The 17282-nt window shown below is 37.4% G+C and overlaps 1 protein-coding gene across 1 annotated transcript in view; it reads right to left on the bottom strand.

The window, feature by feature from the left end:
* The window catches only part of LOC129762509 (NADP-dependent malic enzyme), a 70201-nt gene that overhangs the window by 50904 nt on the left and 2015 nt on the right, over window positions 1-17282 (bottom strand). Inside the window, exon 2 of the mRNA XM_055760814.1 lies at window positions 12679-12831. Within this exon, the coding sequence (XP_055616789.1) occupies window positions 12679-12728 (50 nt within the window). The 5' untranslated portion in view covers window positions 12729-12831. The remainder of the gene's footprint in view (window positions 1-12678; window positions 12832-17282) is intronic.

Genomic DNA, 17282 nt, shown 5'->3' with positions numbered 1-17282 from the left:
GTGTTATGATTTTGCACGCGAGTACAGGAGGGTTAAGGCCTTGTTCTCACTGCAGCGGGCGATATTTGTACTTCTCCGCTTCTCTCTAGCATATGTTTGTTTATAGTAGTGACATACTTTTTTTTATTTTTACGTTTTTCATCATCCGGGTTTTTAGCCGGATACGTCCAACGATGTTGGAATATTGAAAAATAAACCAATTTTCATTCTTTCATTCGAAAACACACATTGAAAATTTGCATAGAACACGCCGAAGACACGCCGCTGGCACGGTGCAATGTGAGTGAATTAAAATATTATGGTGATAAGTGAACACGCCCCGCTCACGCCACGTTGACGCCCCGCTGCAGTGAGAACATGGTCTAATGAACTATGTTTTTATGGAATACAACAAACCAAGATGTATGGAATAAAGGTGTGTCCGTGTCGTCAATAAGTGCGCGAGGGGAAACTGTATAAACATACAGAGGACTGTGGAAAGGGATTTGACTGCGAATAGAGATGTCTAAATTTTTCGTTTATTCGATTGTCGATTAATCGTGGGGTCATTTTTAAATATTCGATTCATTCGAATAATTATCTTTCAGTATTCGATTAATCGAGCGAATATTCATTTCTTGTAATCAAAAAGAACAGACATTCATGATAAAACATATGATGGCATAATTTTAAAATTTACATTAAATATAATTTTTTGATAAACATGGTGCAGAATGAAATGGAATTTCAGTATATTGATAAATTAACCATTTTATGATTTTTTGAGGACGATTGAAAAATTAAAATGATGCACAATATTTTTATTGTACCAACATAAATTTTTTTCTGTTCAAAATTACCTGTTCTTCGAATGTTGTTGAAGTAGCTGATTTTTTTGAATATTTCTACTTGGTCCTATAGCTACTAGTTCAAAAGAGGTACATTTATAGAATCATTGACCACTAGTATGGTATATTTTCCTTGGCACTCTGAATTTGAATACTACTATTTTAGAACGGGAGCTGAGACCACCTGTGCTCCCGTGGCCGAGTGGTTAGCGTCATAACTAACATGCCGGGTGTTCGGGTTCGATTCCCGTTCTGGTTAGGGGAATTTTTCGTCAAAGAAATTTCCTCCGACATGCACTGTGATCACGCGTATTCTAGAGCTTGCCACTCAGAATGCATTCAAGGCGTGTTATTTGGCATAGAAATCTCAACTAAGTACTAATAAAAATGACGCAAGTAATACTACGTTGAGACGGCGAAGTTCCTCTAGGAACGTTAGTGCCATTGAAGAAGAAGAAGAAGCTGAGACCACCTTCTTCAAGTCCGCATTTTACTCCTGCAGACTCTGAATTCTTCTCCCCAGACTCCTCCACCACCAGGGAATCATTTTTATGTTCAACCGTAAATAGTTTAGCATATCCGATGAATTTCGACGAAACACCATAACGGTTAACACTCCTATACTCGCGCATAGGTCTGAGAGACCAAGAAATCAATAATTCGTTCATTTCTCAGAAAACATCAACACTACGACATTGCGATTCTCTCTAGCTTCGTCATTCGTTGTTCGTCATCGTTTAGCGTATCGTATAAGGTGGTACGAAGGAGACGTATATCATGCGAGTATAGGAGTAACTTTTTTGGACAAGTCACTTTTTTTTTCCTATTTTAGAATATTGTTCAATGGAATGTATAAATTAATGTCAGTGGCGTGGAATATTTATTAAAAATAATGCATAATATCATTTTCGGACTATTCTTATTTGATTTTAGTCCTTTTTGTCACCGGATTGAACGGATTCATATATTATTCGTCGTTAGATTCATACGTGCAAAAGTAAAGTACAAATGTTTGACATTCGTATAGTTGTTCACTAAATATAATGGTCACACATATCCACACTTGCGAAATAATTGCACGTGCGGAAGAATTGTAAACTGTAAACAATAAATTAATCGGTGGATTATAGTTATTTTTACAGTTACAGCTTTGGGTTTTTTTCTATAATATATGAGCTGAACAATATCGACGATAATACAAGTCGCAGGAAGTTCCTAGAAATCCTTTAATATCATCTTTTTACGCCCCATCAAAAAACAGGCATTCAGTTTTTGTTAACCAAGAACACAGAAACAAAGAATATTAGATATAGGAAAACTTGAAATTCCAGAATCCTTATAATCTGGTAACCATCTAGAAGGTCTTTATACATCATTCTCTTCAAAAAAGACCCAAAAACATGCTACAACTGTACGAAATGTAAAAAATATGTTTGTCTCGAGCATACAGTTATGGTATGTTCTGATTCTTTTACTAATGAAATCTAAATCGATAAATATGTTTTATGTTATTTCATAGCTCTTTATACTTTTATGAATTATATTCAGTTGCTTACTTTCAATTAATAACAGGAAAAAAGTCGAATTTCGTTATTAGTGTTGGAGTATCAAAAATTACTATGTTTTGAAGAGGCTGAATTAGATGACTATCAAAACTGAATGATGATGAAGAAAACATTTGTCCTGGACATTTTTCATTCAATTATACCCTCTTCTTCAAATACATACCAATAAAGCAAAACAAATACACAATAGCAATATTACAGAGAAGTTCAACTTTCGGTCTGTGACACCGTGCGCAAGTATATGTGTTGTGATTTTGCACGCGAGTACAGGAGGGTTAAACACATTTTGCACTGTATTTTTTGAAGAAATGGTTTTCTTTTTCATTTATCGCGATTACTTTGATAATTTATCGATGTATTCATATTTTGATTTTTCATTATTCGATACAAAATTACTAGAATCAAATTGCAGATATTCGATTATTTGAATCAATCGAACGAATAACCGACATCTCTAACTGCAAAACGCGGGAAAAATATTTCCATCACCAACCGACACCGAGAGTCGATTTATTCTCTTGATCTGAAACATAAAATAAGATAGAGTATATTACAAACCTAACTTTAACCATAAAAGATATTGCAAAATATTGCTGATTGTTTACATACAAAATCGAAGATGGCTGAAAGGCCTTTCTCATAAGTCGCGCTACCGTATTGTATTTATGGTGCTTTAGCCATAATGAAAGAGGCAAGAATTGACCTAGCGAAAAAAGTTATCTCTACGTCATAGGTAACTTCTGATGCGTTTTGTACATGAGATAACCTTGAATAATACTTATCATCACGCTGATCATTATCAATATAGCTCGTGTTCTCCATGCGCCCCTCAATTCCCACGTAAATTACTGTTGTGACTTCTTGACTTAGACGTAATATGGCTTCCAGTTCATGTTAAAAGTCATTCGTTGTAGACAATGTAGTTTTTTCTTGCGCTTTAATATAATCACGTGTCCTTGCAATAAAGGATAACAATGAACCCGTAACGTCCGTGTTACCTCAAAAGAAAAATAATTTAGTCCGATCGCAGGATAGCTTCTCAATGAGTTTGACATTGAAGCTGAATAACGTGCCTTCCGGCATCCTGTCGACAACTGGTTTGGAAACGTTTAATCATATACCACGTTGCACATATCTTTTTGAAAGGCGTACAATCGATTTTTTGTGCAATTCTAAAGCATTCCGTTTAACAATATATCATGCTAGTGTACCTTTTCAAGGAAAATTAAGACCACAAACCTTTGATCGCAACACCAATCCCGAGCCAGTTCCCACTGAGCCTTTAGTGATTGCTTTTAGCGTGGCGGCGTTATGTTTTACTGCTTCTATTTTGATTAACGTTCGCTTAGAAGTCACGCGGGATTATGTGTCATGCGACACGTGATTCGATGATCGACAAGTTACAGGGAGATCGCGATTTTGTGGAATGACAAATCATGAATAAGATCAATTGCTTCGAAGATCAGTCATTATTTTTTCAGTACTGAATATTATTTTAATTTTGACGTAGGACTACGTCTAACCGGAAGATATAGGGGGTGAAATGGAAATCTAGACACTGTACAAGTAGGAAAAAATGCAAGATTTGGAACGCTTATAACTCGAGCATTTCTCAATATATCGCAAAGGTTTTTGCATCAATTGATAGAAAATATATCTACGCATCTATGATAACGAATAACATTTCATTTTTCTTGAGATAAATAATTGAATAATTGTGAAATATCAAGCATTGTCCAAATGCACTATGTGCCCATTTTTGATTGGTCCATTTTGTGCTCCTCAAATCGTACCGACCAAAACGGGCAACCAGAGCAGCAGCAAAATACAATGAAGCACGATTGGAAAGGAAAAAGAAAAAAAATGAACGAAACATTGGTCGCAGTCTCACACATGCGTAATTCTCGAGCCAGCCAGTCAGCTTAAAAATCCCCGCTCCGCTGCCGTAACGATCATTCTCATCATTCTTTGTGTGGACACCGACTGGATACATCGTTGCTGGACGAGCTGGACGGCGAGGGATCGAGTGCCTTTCTCAAGGCAATGAGGGTGGAGGTGTAATGCAGAAGTTAGAGTAGAGTTTCAAGGGCTTTTCTCAAGGCTAGAGACGAATGAACTGAAAAGTATAAAGTTTCTATAATACAAAACCACCACCACCACCGTAACGATCATTCTCATCCAAACCGTACACCACATCGTTTCGCATCACATCACATCAACAAACCAACACAAGCAGCCATGTCTGGACATGACAAAGGAGGAAAAGTGAAGGGAAAGGCAAAATCCCGCTCGAACCGTGTTAGTCTGCAATTCCCCGTAGGTGTATTCGCCAATTGCTCCGCAAGGGCAGCTAGACCGAGCGCGTTAGTACCAGTGTACCAGTCCACCTAGTCGGCGTTGTATAGTTTCGGCCGCCGAAGTGATCGAGTTAGAGTGGCAAACGCAATCGCAAAACGGCAGCAGGTAGAAGAAGGAAAAAGTTTGTTTATACAAACTGCTTTGGTGGCAAAACCAGCCACCGTAAAACACGGCGCTTTTCAGGGCCATTAAACCATTCAAAGAAGAGTTATTAAAAGTTTTTCACAATTCCAATGCATTCTAAAGTGACATAATATGACATATAATATAAACTGATATATTTTGTTTATGCTTGTTCTTGAACTTATTGGTGGTTGGAGTCTTTTAAATTGATCATTCAGTTTTCACAAACCCATGCATGGTTTCCGAATTAAAAGTGGCTTCAAATTACAACACATTGTATGCAGGATGGCATTAAGGAATTTTCTCGGTAGCAAGAACTGTTTTCTTTGGTTGATAACTGATGTTGAAAATTGACTGACGTTACATCTGCATTGTAGAGAAAAATAACTAAGGAGCAACATGATGAGTTATGTATTTCCTGCTGCTCTGTTCTTATTTCAAAGGACTTTAATCCGAAGGTCATTCGTCCCTGTATTAACTGTTGGTTTTTCAGAACGCTCATAGCTCGTCTATTTCTCGACAAATCGTAGAGTTCGTCTCCAAAACGTCAGTTCTTTTTCATTTTTATTTACTTTGTTTGCGGAGACTACAAATCTTACAATTCATTCGTCTCCGAAACCACAGTTTAAGGTACGGTAATGTGCTCAATAGTGAAACATATGATAGTGAATGAGCTGATGACCACCTATGCATTCCCTATCACAGCCATCATTTTGATTGTACGATTTGTGCATACGCCGAAAGATTCCCGGCGTTAAACATTTAATAAGTACAAAGCCCTCCTGAAAAAAATCAAGAATCAAGTTTGTAAAATAAACGCAAAAACACAACACCAAAGGTTCTTTTAACCTCCAACATGTTCATAAAGAGTAAACAGTATACTAATCCATTTTTCAGATAGATAGGTAGGTATTCACGTAGGAGAAGAAAATGAAACAATATATTTAAAATATATATATTTAGCAAAAGCGGTCCCCTTTGTATAGTCCTACGTCACTCCGGTTATGTCCCCGACATTACCCACCCGTCTTTTTATTTTTAGTATTTACGCAAAAATACTCTAACGATTAACCACTAGAACTACCGACTGGGGAACTTGAAAAACTTTTATTATGGCAACTACAGTAAGTTACCTCTAGCTCGACATCTAGCTAACTGGACAGACTTGTGATGCGACACGCAGTGGCGTAGCGTGACACCGGGTGACACCCCTCCAATTAAATCTTGTTATCAAGCCTTTGTTTTCATTCTCTAATGAAAAATCAAATATACTGATCCAGGAAACCTATATTAGAGGTTAATTATAGAGGTTAATTATACATTTATTTACTGATCCAGGAAACCTAAATTAGAGGTTTATTATAATTAATAAAACGGGTGATTTTTTAAGCGTTTGGCTTTTAATTAACAGAAATTGAAAATCACCACACGATAGCGATCACCATTGTCAGCAACATTGTTCCCATCTTCATCTTGAAAGGAGTACGGGCCAATGATTCCTCTGGACCACAAACCGCACCAAACAATACATTTTTCGGGATGCATTGGCCGCTCTCGTTTTATTTTTTGTCTGCTCATGTGACCAAATGCGACAATTTTGTTTATCAACGTATCCATTCAACTAAAAATGTAATTAATCGCTGAAGCATTTTTAACAGAGCATTGATTTTGATAACAAAATTTAATTATTTGTAAGTTTGAAATGAAATGTTAATGAACACTTGCAACTTTAGAAAAAACAGGGCGCTGAAAAACTGAACAGAAAAAAATGAATAACAAATTGTTAAATCATCACACGTCTCGACTTAACAGCAGAAAATTGTCTGAACATAACGTCAAAGTCAACAGAGTTAGTCAATTCACTTTCGATTGACAACACAGCCAATCCATTTAAGCATGCCAGTCCCATCGTTGACCGCAAATAATTTTTAATCAATTTCATCTTTGATAAGCCTCTTCCACTAGATGCCATAAAATGCAAATCGTTAGTAACAGGTTCAAACTCAGTGTAAGATTTGGAAGCGTTTCTTAGAAGTTCCATTTCATGATTTTTTTTTATCTTCGCTTATTTTTCGTCGGCCTATTTCCGCCACTTTAGTGCCAATCACCGACATCAGGGAGGCGACTCCACCTGTTCCTACCTATCAGACTCAACAACTCATGAGCCGGGCCAACTTCTTTTACTTCCCTTCCGAAGGAAGACGTAACCAGAGATTTTTCACCTCAGAAAATCCCAACGACACCAGCTGGGATTGAACCCAGGCCGATCGGATTGTGAGGCTGTTACGCTAACCACACACCACTTCCATTTCATGATGAACTGTATCAATTCCAATGTATTGGCATCGTCTAGTTCGATTGGCATTGTCTAGTTTAATTCCAGCGGCCTTTAAAAGTCCACGGAATATTGAAATCTCTAGTTACTAGAGTAAATGATCTTGGTTTGTCCAATTTGGGGTGTTTTTACGCAACTAGTAAATGCAAATCGATTTTTCTTCATGAAAATCACACATAATCGATACGAGTTTGGGTTTGTTGAAAAGCCCCAAGTCTCTAGTTGCTAACACTACCATAAGGTGTTGAAATTATTCAAATTTTTGTGTTTTTTAACGATTTTCCTTAAAGAAGAATTATGATCATGGTTTGACCACTTCTGATCATGGTTTGCCCAAAAAAATGATCATGGTTTGTCCGGTTTTAGAAATCTTCATTTTTGAATGAAAACATTAGAATTCACAATTTATCATTGCTTGAGTTTACTGTCATCATATTGATTCATTCATAATTTAGGCTTTCTTCAGAATATTGCCTTTTCTTGGGCATTTTAGAAGTGTTCACCTCAACACAATCAACACAGAAAAACCATACTTCTGCTAAGCGCGAAGCACACCATAAACAAACATAAACAAACTGCAGCACGCCAAGCGGTTGCCATGGAAATCATGTGGACAAAACAACATTATTGAATTGGACAACTCATGATCAGAATTGAGTTCATCAAAATGCGTTAATTTAATGGTTTAGCTATGTAAATCCGATACAAATGGTGAGCAAGCATGTAGTTTACAATATTTATAAGTGTTGTAATCCAGAAAAGGTCTGAATACGTGCCAAATAATCATCTGGTGATCGATTAAAAGTTAGCTCGAATGAGAGGCGCATTGACACAAATAGAAGGTGTATTTTATAATCCTTTAAAACATGTGATTTCGTAAAAATATACTATCAAACTACTATAAATCATGTAAAAGGCAATTTCATTTATATGTTTCGAAACATTCGAAGGCCTTATTTGACACAGGAGCGCTGAATTAGAGCATTCAAAAAAGTGGGCAAACCATGATCATATTTTCGACTGGACAAACCAAGATCATTTACCCTACTCGCTTTCCGAAACTTCGTGGTGAAAAATTGCAAATTTGGGAATCGGCGTTTTCAATTCGCTGTCAAATACTGCTAACATGTATCTTGCTTGAATTACGGCTACTTGTTTGGCGATTTTGATCACTCTTGTAATTCTCAATCAAAACGATCAATGCTCATTTCTGCAACAAGCAAAATTATCAGCATGTTGTTCTCATAAGTTCGAAAAGTGGTTTACAAATCCTTGAATACGGCTTTTTTGTGTTGCTTCCCCTACAAAACCTGAACTCCTCCTGACATGGTTGGAGCGTTGTCGGAAATTGAGAGCGACTCTTCATGGGAACTAAACCGTCACTCTCCATTTAAGGAAGTATGTGTTGTAGTATAGAAATTTGAAAAAAAACACGATTTTTTTCCTTCATTGTCTTGAAGTTTAGACATTCGAGCATATACCCTAGAAAGGACTTTCCGTTAATTTCATCGTTTACCAAGTTATAATTCCTGGAATGGTAAAATGCACATGAGGTCAAATATGTACCAAAAACAGCAAATCCACCGAACTGACCAGAACTTCGCCCAGTGGAAAAGTACTGGGCTCTGATTAAGCGAAAACTATTCGAAACTAAGAAGAAAGCGCATGGCATTAATGATTTCAAGAGGAGATGGAAAAGCGCCGCCGCCAGCATATCTGAGGATAGTGTACGGAACCTAATGGCAGATGTTCCCAAGAAAGTTCGTGAATTTTACAGACAACGTAATTAACATCGAAGTAAGCTTCCCTTGTTTTAGATATAAGTATTAATAAGTAGATATAAGTATTTTACTGAAATAAACAATCGGTTTTGTTGTATTACGTGAATTTAGTTTTACTGGCATCATCTTGGTGTCTGAAATTTATCGTGGACAGGCTTTACATACACCATTTAGTTCGGTTCTGGCACCAAACAATTACCACATTTTTATTGTATTGAAAAGCTTCCTGAGTGATAAGAAATTGGGATGAACAGAAGGTTGTAAAAATCGATTACTAGAGTTTTTCACCAATAAGAACCAACACTTCTATGAGGAAGACATTATGAACCAAGCTTTAGAATGCCAACAAGTTTCACAACAAAACGGTGTATATTTGACCCACATACGACAATCCGAACTATATCAAATAAAGTTATGAATTCCACGCAAAAATAATGGATTTATTTTTCCCCGACCTAATATTTATATACATTCTGTTTATCAGAAAAAAAATCGGGAGGAAGCTGATTCTATTTAAAAATTGTGTAGACAAATAATATTTTAGTGGGAAAGAAAATCAGAAAAAATATTTTTTCGTTGCTTTCAATCCATTGTTTGGCCTATTGCGTGGACGTGTTATCGTGATAGCCATTACCGGATTATTTGTGAAAATTGAAAAATGTCGTTTGCGGGATTTTTTTCTGATTGAACTATTGTTAACCATGATGTTTGAAGGAACCTCCAGTTCAGTTCAGTTCATATAACAAATAATTTTTCTAGGGCCACCATTTGGAGTTTTAATGAGTTAATATTACGGAACAGTTAGAAAAACTCAATTCAAAAGCAATTGTCCTCAGAGTTCTACGTCAAGTTTCCGTCAGTGCCTCTGGGCTCAAATCCTTCTACTTTTAAGTATAATTCCAAGCTGACATTCAGTCTGAGAGAATGAGAAGTCTGTTCCATATATGCAAACATTTTAACTCTCTTAAAACAAGTGCTTTCATTTGTGAATTTGGCGCTTTAACAAAATAAAAAGTATATTTTCTGCCAAGGATGATAGCTTTTCTGTATTTTCTGTTTCAAAGTACGCTTCATAGGATGGCACCTCCTTGGCAGATCTTTCACACAATACCCTGGAAAATATGGCGAGTGAAGCAGTGCTTCCCAGTTCACTCTTTTTAGATAATTTTTGACAGAGCTATGAACATGTAAACGCTGTCATGTTGTGAAATTATCTTGTCGTGTCTATTCTCCCATTTCGGTCGTTTTTCCTTCGGAGCTTTATCCAAACACCAGTGATAGTTTCAGGTGCTTCCAATTGTGCATCATGAAAATTTTATGGAGGTTTTCCATGATCTTGATCATTCAAATCAAAAGCGTTGCTTCAAATTCATATGTTGCCAACTTCAACATAATCCAAACAGTACAAATGATTGAAGTATCGCGCATGCAAAAGAAAATTACAAAAGTTCTTGTAGTGAAGACAAAAGTAATGAATACTAGTACATAACGAGTGATTCGAAAACTAATATTAAACATCTTAAATCTTATTAATCACAAATGGGTGCTTATTTTCTGGACTTGTATTCACAGCATGTTTCGTTCACTTGTCAAAAAGACGGGAGGGTAATGTCGGGGACATAACCGGAGAGACGTAGGACTACACCAAGGGGTGTCCATTATTCGAATAACATGGACCACCGATCCCAGAATGATCAACTTTTCATGTACAAAATTACAGAAAAAAAATCAAAGGATAAAATAAAACCTCAGCACTCAGCAAACACTCAAGCGTTTAGATTCAAATACGAAAAAATCAAAAGTTGTCGTGCAAATGTTACAGGGGTTATTGTTCAGCCGGCAACAAACACATACTTGATAGCAAGCATATCGTAATAGGAATTTACCGTCTGGTATCGTGATATAATTGGGCTTTGCACTCCTCATGAATAACTGTGTTCTACTAGTCAAGTTCTTCATTTGATACCCATATAAAATATGTAATCCGCCATTTTGTGGTGGCGGCCATTTTGGATTTGCATTTTTCATAAATGACTGTGATCTACTAGTCAATCCATTCCATTTGATACCCATATTGATGGGGCTTTGAAAAAATATATAATCCGCCATATTGTAGCGGCGCCATTTTGGATTTTCAATATCATGAAATATGCAGTTTTATAATGACTGCAGAGATAAAGATGTGTTCCAAATTTCAGATCAACGTTGACCGGTCAAATTTCAATTAACGCCATAGACAAACATTTTACATGCAAACATACAAATATGTCACAGCTAAATGAAACCGTTTAGAAACTCCAGCATTCTATCAAATCGAGCGCGATTAGCCACTCATTCACCCGGCGCGACGCTTCCACTGCTTTTAACACACTTCGATTGCTCTCCTGCTCCACATCCCATTGAAACTCCTGTATCTCACTCTTGCGGTATCGCACCGCATACATCCCCGGCAAATGCAGCAATCTCTTATGCTGAAAATTAATATCAAGATAGCGTCTTTCCTGCTTGGCGTCCGATGATAGAATGTGGCCAAGCCCCACCATCGCTCACTTTATATAGCCATATATTCAACGTTGTAGTGACCGCCTATATTTATTTATAATCTCTTTTTTGTCTCCCTCCTTCGCTTTGTCCATACGGTTCGCCCGTACCCGTGGTTGTTTGTAACGAATAGCTGTTTGCTGCGGGAGCGCAGACAAAAAGTATGGGAAAGTAGGGAATTCTTTCTTCCAATTTTTCATCAATTTGAACTGTATATGAGCTGAAAACCCGTAATGTGTAGCATATAAACAATTGCTGAGGATATTTCCTATCAATGTGTGTATTTGGAACCAAAATCCATTAATTAATTGAGGAGGTATTAGCGTTCAAAAACTGAACACTTTTTCACACCGAAATATTGAAATGGGCCCCTATATTGAAAGGTTAGACGTAGTCCTACGTCAAAACATGGCAGCATATCATTTCTTTACATTTGCAAAGTTGTTTCCCTGATACCATGAAACGAATTGGTAGTTATTTTTTTGCAAACTTGATGCACCGAGACCATGTAATCAAATTGCGAAAATTACCAAAAATTGCCCGAGGAGTGTGAAACTTACAATTGAGAAGTTTGGCATTGAGTGTTCTCTGGAGGATCTGCCAAGAAGTGGACGTAAACCCGGTTCTAGTGACCCCAGCTTGGATCAGAAAATTGTGAATTATATTCGTAAGCATCGATCTGTCTTCATTCGCGACTAGGCCAAAAAATTTGCTGCCAGCATCGGAATAATCCAACGGATTACGGTACCTATCGTATCGGTATCGCTCTGATGAAACGGTCCCCGAAGATAACAAACTGGTTTGAAAAATTCTGCCGTTGACAATATCTAGCTGTCACTGTATGCTCGCTAGATCTTGAACTTCACTCCACGCTAGACAACTCGCCGCGGCAAGTGCAAACCTGGCCTTGAATAATGTTATTAAGCGATTATTTATGGATCACACCAAGACGAGGCGGAGGAACGAGAAAATTATGGCACGGATATTAGCTTGATTTTGTTGAAGTTAATTGATGGCTCTCCTTATGCGTGTACTGATCACTATTATTTTTTATCGTTCCGTGAAGTTGTTGTTTGTATAAACTGGTGGAATGGCGAATAAATGAACTTTATTAAATGACTTAATAGGTAGTATTAGATCGAACTCACCCAGGCACAGGAGAATGGATCATGGATTTATCCGAGCAAGCGTTACCCATGGTTGGCTGCTGTCGTTATTGTCGATCGAGATTATCCAGCTGCGTGTATAATTTTGTAGTTCTCACTGTTCAATCGGTTTTCTCACTCACTTTTGCGGTTTTTCTGGTGGAAAAATATACAATAATTATATGACATCTGATTGGATTCGAATGTGACTATTGTCTATTTTACGCGCTTCCTATTTATAAACACATCTGGTTAAAATCACCAGTTTAAGAATTGGATTGATCACTCAAAAAACTTATTGGTTCTTCACCGAAACATTCAATGATTAGACAGATGGTCAAAACTGAACATGTTATGCGTTTGGAAAAACCGGAAGTGTTGAAACGACACGCATAAGCTGGCGAATCAACCGATAAGTATGAAATGACGGAACTTTTTTCATCCAGTTTTGTCCTCCAATTCGATGAAAAAACGTAAACTATACAAAGCCTAATCATGGCTCAATTTCAGCTATACGATGATGATGGCGTAAACCCCGTAGAGTAACGAGCTTTTGGTGTGGTTGTGGATTTGGTAAATATGATTTGTTGCCGGAATAACATTCTAATAAATCGAAATGCTCCAATGCTGTTGTTCGATCTGGCGAAACTGCAAGTAGCGATGAGCTACGAGAAAATGTGGTAACATCATACGGACAACTAAATGGATAACCGATTCACATCGGGCTTGGTTAGACCTCAACATGAAGATTGTTGTTCGTGTTAACGGAGCCCAACTTAAAGCAGAAACCAGCCCGAACGATCTATCTCTAATCATTGTCTAAACACTTTGCGAAACATTCGTTTCATAATATGGAGCGTTAGTTTTAACGCCTTTCTCAATAAAAACAAGCGCTTTGAATGTTTTTGTCATATTCTGGGATATTCATCGAACTGTAGGCACACAATGGGCCTTATTTCCGTATCCGCTTACACTTACGTTGCCACTACGCTTACATCTCACTTTATTTTTGACCTAGAACTACGTCTTTCATTAAGGGTGTCAAAGCAGAAACCAGGTCACGTTTTTATGAAAGAAAGTTAACGTGAATAACTATTTTTGCCACGAACGGATTTTGGCGATTTACATACCAAACGAATCGAAAATTCCCTAAGATTTGTTTGATATGCTATACATTACGATCCCCTGGTGTGTAAATGGTTAAAATTCATGAAAACTATAAGCATTTCAATTTCCCCATACATTTGTTCAGTCCATTTGTGTGCTTTCCCGAACAGAGCTGGCAATAACGGGCAACTTATTGCCGAGCAACGAAGGGGAAATCATAAGATTTGAAGTTCCCGTGAACAAATGAAAAGAAGAAAAAGAATGAAGGGAAATACTTGCCTAGAGTATAAACAGTGGATCTCGCTGAGGCAAGCTTTCAGTCGCGTTCTGTATTCAAGGCAATGAACATCGCTTGTGCGTCATCACATGTCTTCATTTCGGATTGAGCTGTGCGACCATATTACTAACTCGCTGATGTCTCCGGCAATCATTGCATCAAGAACATAAATGTTCTGGAATTTTGGTTTCGCAAACTCTCTCCACCAAGAATGAGAGCTAAGCTAATCTAGACAGACAATATAAACAGGAAAGGCTTCTGTTGAGAAGAGCGCATCACGGAGATAAGTGTGGGTATATTTAGTTGCTTCAAGCCATCGATATATGGATACCTGTGTGCATCTTCGCTACGCTGAAACCCCATTTGTATATGCTTCCGTGTCACGAAAAATGTCACGAAAAAATTTTTGGGGAATACCAAACATCTTGAATGTCGTACTGGAATGTTAAAGTTTTTTTGGGTTCGCGTGCCAGTCGCAAAACTACCTCCGACTAGGATTGCATTTGCGCTAATCTTGATCATAATGAAGCAATGCTACTCTTTTCAAGGTTGTTGAGATTAACAGAAAGAGTTTGGGCCTGATCACGAGCGTCACTTCTCGGTGAAAACGAGATGAAGTGAATATAACCTTGCATACAAATTATTTGGTTTTCACCGTGAGATGACGTTCATGATCATGCTATTTATTTCGTTCATTTAGTCACCAAGACAGTAAATTTCGTTCTGCAATTTTGTATGTGATTTGGTTTCGTAGCAAAGCTTTATTTACTAAGGACGACAGCTGCGCTTATCTTGAGCATGAGGAAGTAATGTAACATTTTTCGAGACTAGTTATATTAACAGAAGCGTTTTTTTTATGATAATGCAAAATGATGAGAAGCGTTTATAGTCTTAGTAGCTTCAAGCCACCAATGTATGAACGATCCCTAAAGGGGCTGAGGCGATATTAAATAACATGTAGCATGATGACATGACATTCTACCAAACAATTATTTCTAAAATTTCACAGCATTATAAAATAGTATCCGAAGTTATAAACATGTGACTTATGTAAAATAACAGAGTAGTTCTACGTCAAAAATGCGGTCGTATCTTGGACACAACCTCCTATAATTTTTTTGCACCTATTCCTGTTTCCACCTATCGTGAAGTGTAAAAATGAACTCCGTGTAGAAAGTGGAGTGGAGCTCTTTCATCGATGATAAGCAACGGACGTTGAATGAAAATAATCAAATAGATCTGTCAATGGATTGTGTAAACATAGTGCAAGATTACATCAATACAAAAATAGAGTATGCGCTGCTACTTCATAATTACAACACCATGTATGTGGAGCCAACGAAGTAGTCGTCTATGAACAATCGTTAGCGGCTTCCATATCAGCATTACTTTGACATTATTTCACATCAATTAAAGTCGTACGATCTCAGAAGGGAAGGGGTGTAAGTGACTTGATCGATTTCTCTTCATTAACTTTTTCTTCAGTTAATAACTCAATTTCGAAAACGTTCCAATTGAGTTTGCTATAGAATCCGATAGATGAGGTTCTGACCTATCTTCCACATTGTCAAATACAGTTGGGTATATGTTTGCAACTAAGTTATGAGCAAAAGAGAGAGTCGATGTAGAGAAATCGATGATGTCGCTTACATCCAATGTTGCCACACGTACAGATTTATCTGGAATGGTACAGATTGTTTCGTTAGTTTTGGTATAGATTCTGTACGATACAGATTACAGATTGGTATAGATTTCTTCCATTTGTGAAATTTCTTACATTTGAACAAAGCAACATTGAGGTACATGAAGACTTTTACGCCGCAGCATTGCTGGGTGCTGCTGATCATGAAAGCATTAACAATGAAATGATTGATCAGTTTCATAAGGACGGAATTCCTTACAAGGATCGTCTGAAAGGACTCGCGTCGGAAGGTGTGAAGTATGTTTTGATCTGTAGCCTAAAGATATCATTTCTATGTAAGGAAATCACAATTTCAGGAAACCAGCATGTGCAGGGTTGGTGGACAAAAATTGGATGCCTGAAAAGAATTGACAGTTCACTCACCTTTTCGGCGCTTCGATGCCTTGTTTGTAACGTTCTCACTTTGTCTCACTCCTCGGCAACTGTCGAGCGGTTTTTTTTAACAGAATGAGAACAAAAATAAGCTTTGAATTCAAATCGGCTCAGCAACGATACGATGAACACTATTTTGAGCTCAAAGGATTTGGTCAAACATCGTGGTGGCAGCTCGAAAATTAAAAAAAAAGGTAGTATGCAATCTAGATTCAAATAAATTATGTATAAGCATCATCAAACACACGAATGGCTTGCAAATGTAAATGTAGTATTTGTAGTAAATAAATGAGTTTTTTTTAATGCTAATAAATTATTTTTTTCTCTACAACGAATATTTTCGATGGTACAGATTTGTGGAAAAAAAGTACAGATGAGAAAATTTTTTTACCCCTCTGGCACAGATTCGAATGCGGCAACACTGCTTACATCCCTTTCATTTTGAGCCCCTTAAATATCATAATAAACTCATTGGCATTGCAGCAAAATTCGATTTTCCAAAGGCCGGAGGGTTTTGGAATTCCACATTGATGAAGCGAAACTTCCATTTGGCGTAGCGGCTAAAGGGATCTAGCTGACCCTCCTTAAATTACAAACATTGTTTTATCAAGGGGTTGCAATAATGAATGCGTGGCCTCACTGCTGTCAAAGATAACCATAGAATCACGAAAAGCGACTATGTACAACGAGAGAAGATAGCGGCTCGGAAAGGAATCCAACAAAAACGCGGTCGAGTCAACGCTTAGTAAGAAGCTGCTGTGATCGCAATACTCAACCGAGTGGAAACGTCAGGTTATAGCAGCAGAAATTCCTAAGAAGAAAAAGAGAAAAAATAAGGACTAAAGAGAGAAGAAAGAAAAAAGAAAGAAAGAGAGGAAGCTATAAAAGTGTCAATGCTGACTCATTTAAAAAGATGCGAGAGGGACCTGAACAAACTGTAGGAGAATGTGATGAATTCCGGGTGCACTCGAAAGGCCGAAATACTGTTCGAGCTAAAGCTTTGATCAGTCATCCAGTTAGCGATCGGACGACAATGGCTTTCCAAATGGTATTTATCTAGGACGAGTTGTAAAGTCTAATTTTTTAAATTGGTCTTTTCAGAGGCTAGAGGTAAATGAACTAAGAAAGCTTAAAGCCTTTATAATTCAA

The sequence above is a fragment of the Toxorhynchites rutilus genome, chromosome 1 (assembly GCF_029784135.1).
Source record: "Toxorhynchites rutilus septentrionalis strain SRP chromosome 1, ASM2978413v1, whole genome shotgun sequence".
NCBI lineage: Eukaryota > Metazoa > Arthropoda > Insecta > Diptera > Culicidae > Toxorhynchites > Toxorhynchites rutilus.
Note: the sequence above shows the minus strand (reverse complement) of the source record. Positions and strands in the feature narration are given on the sequence as shown.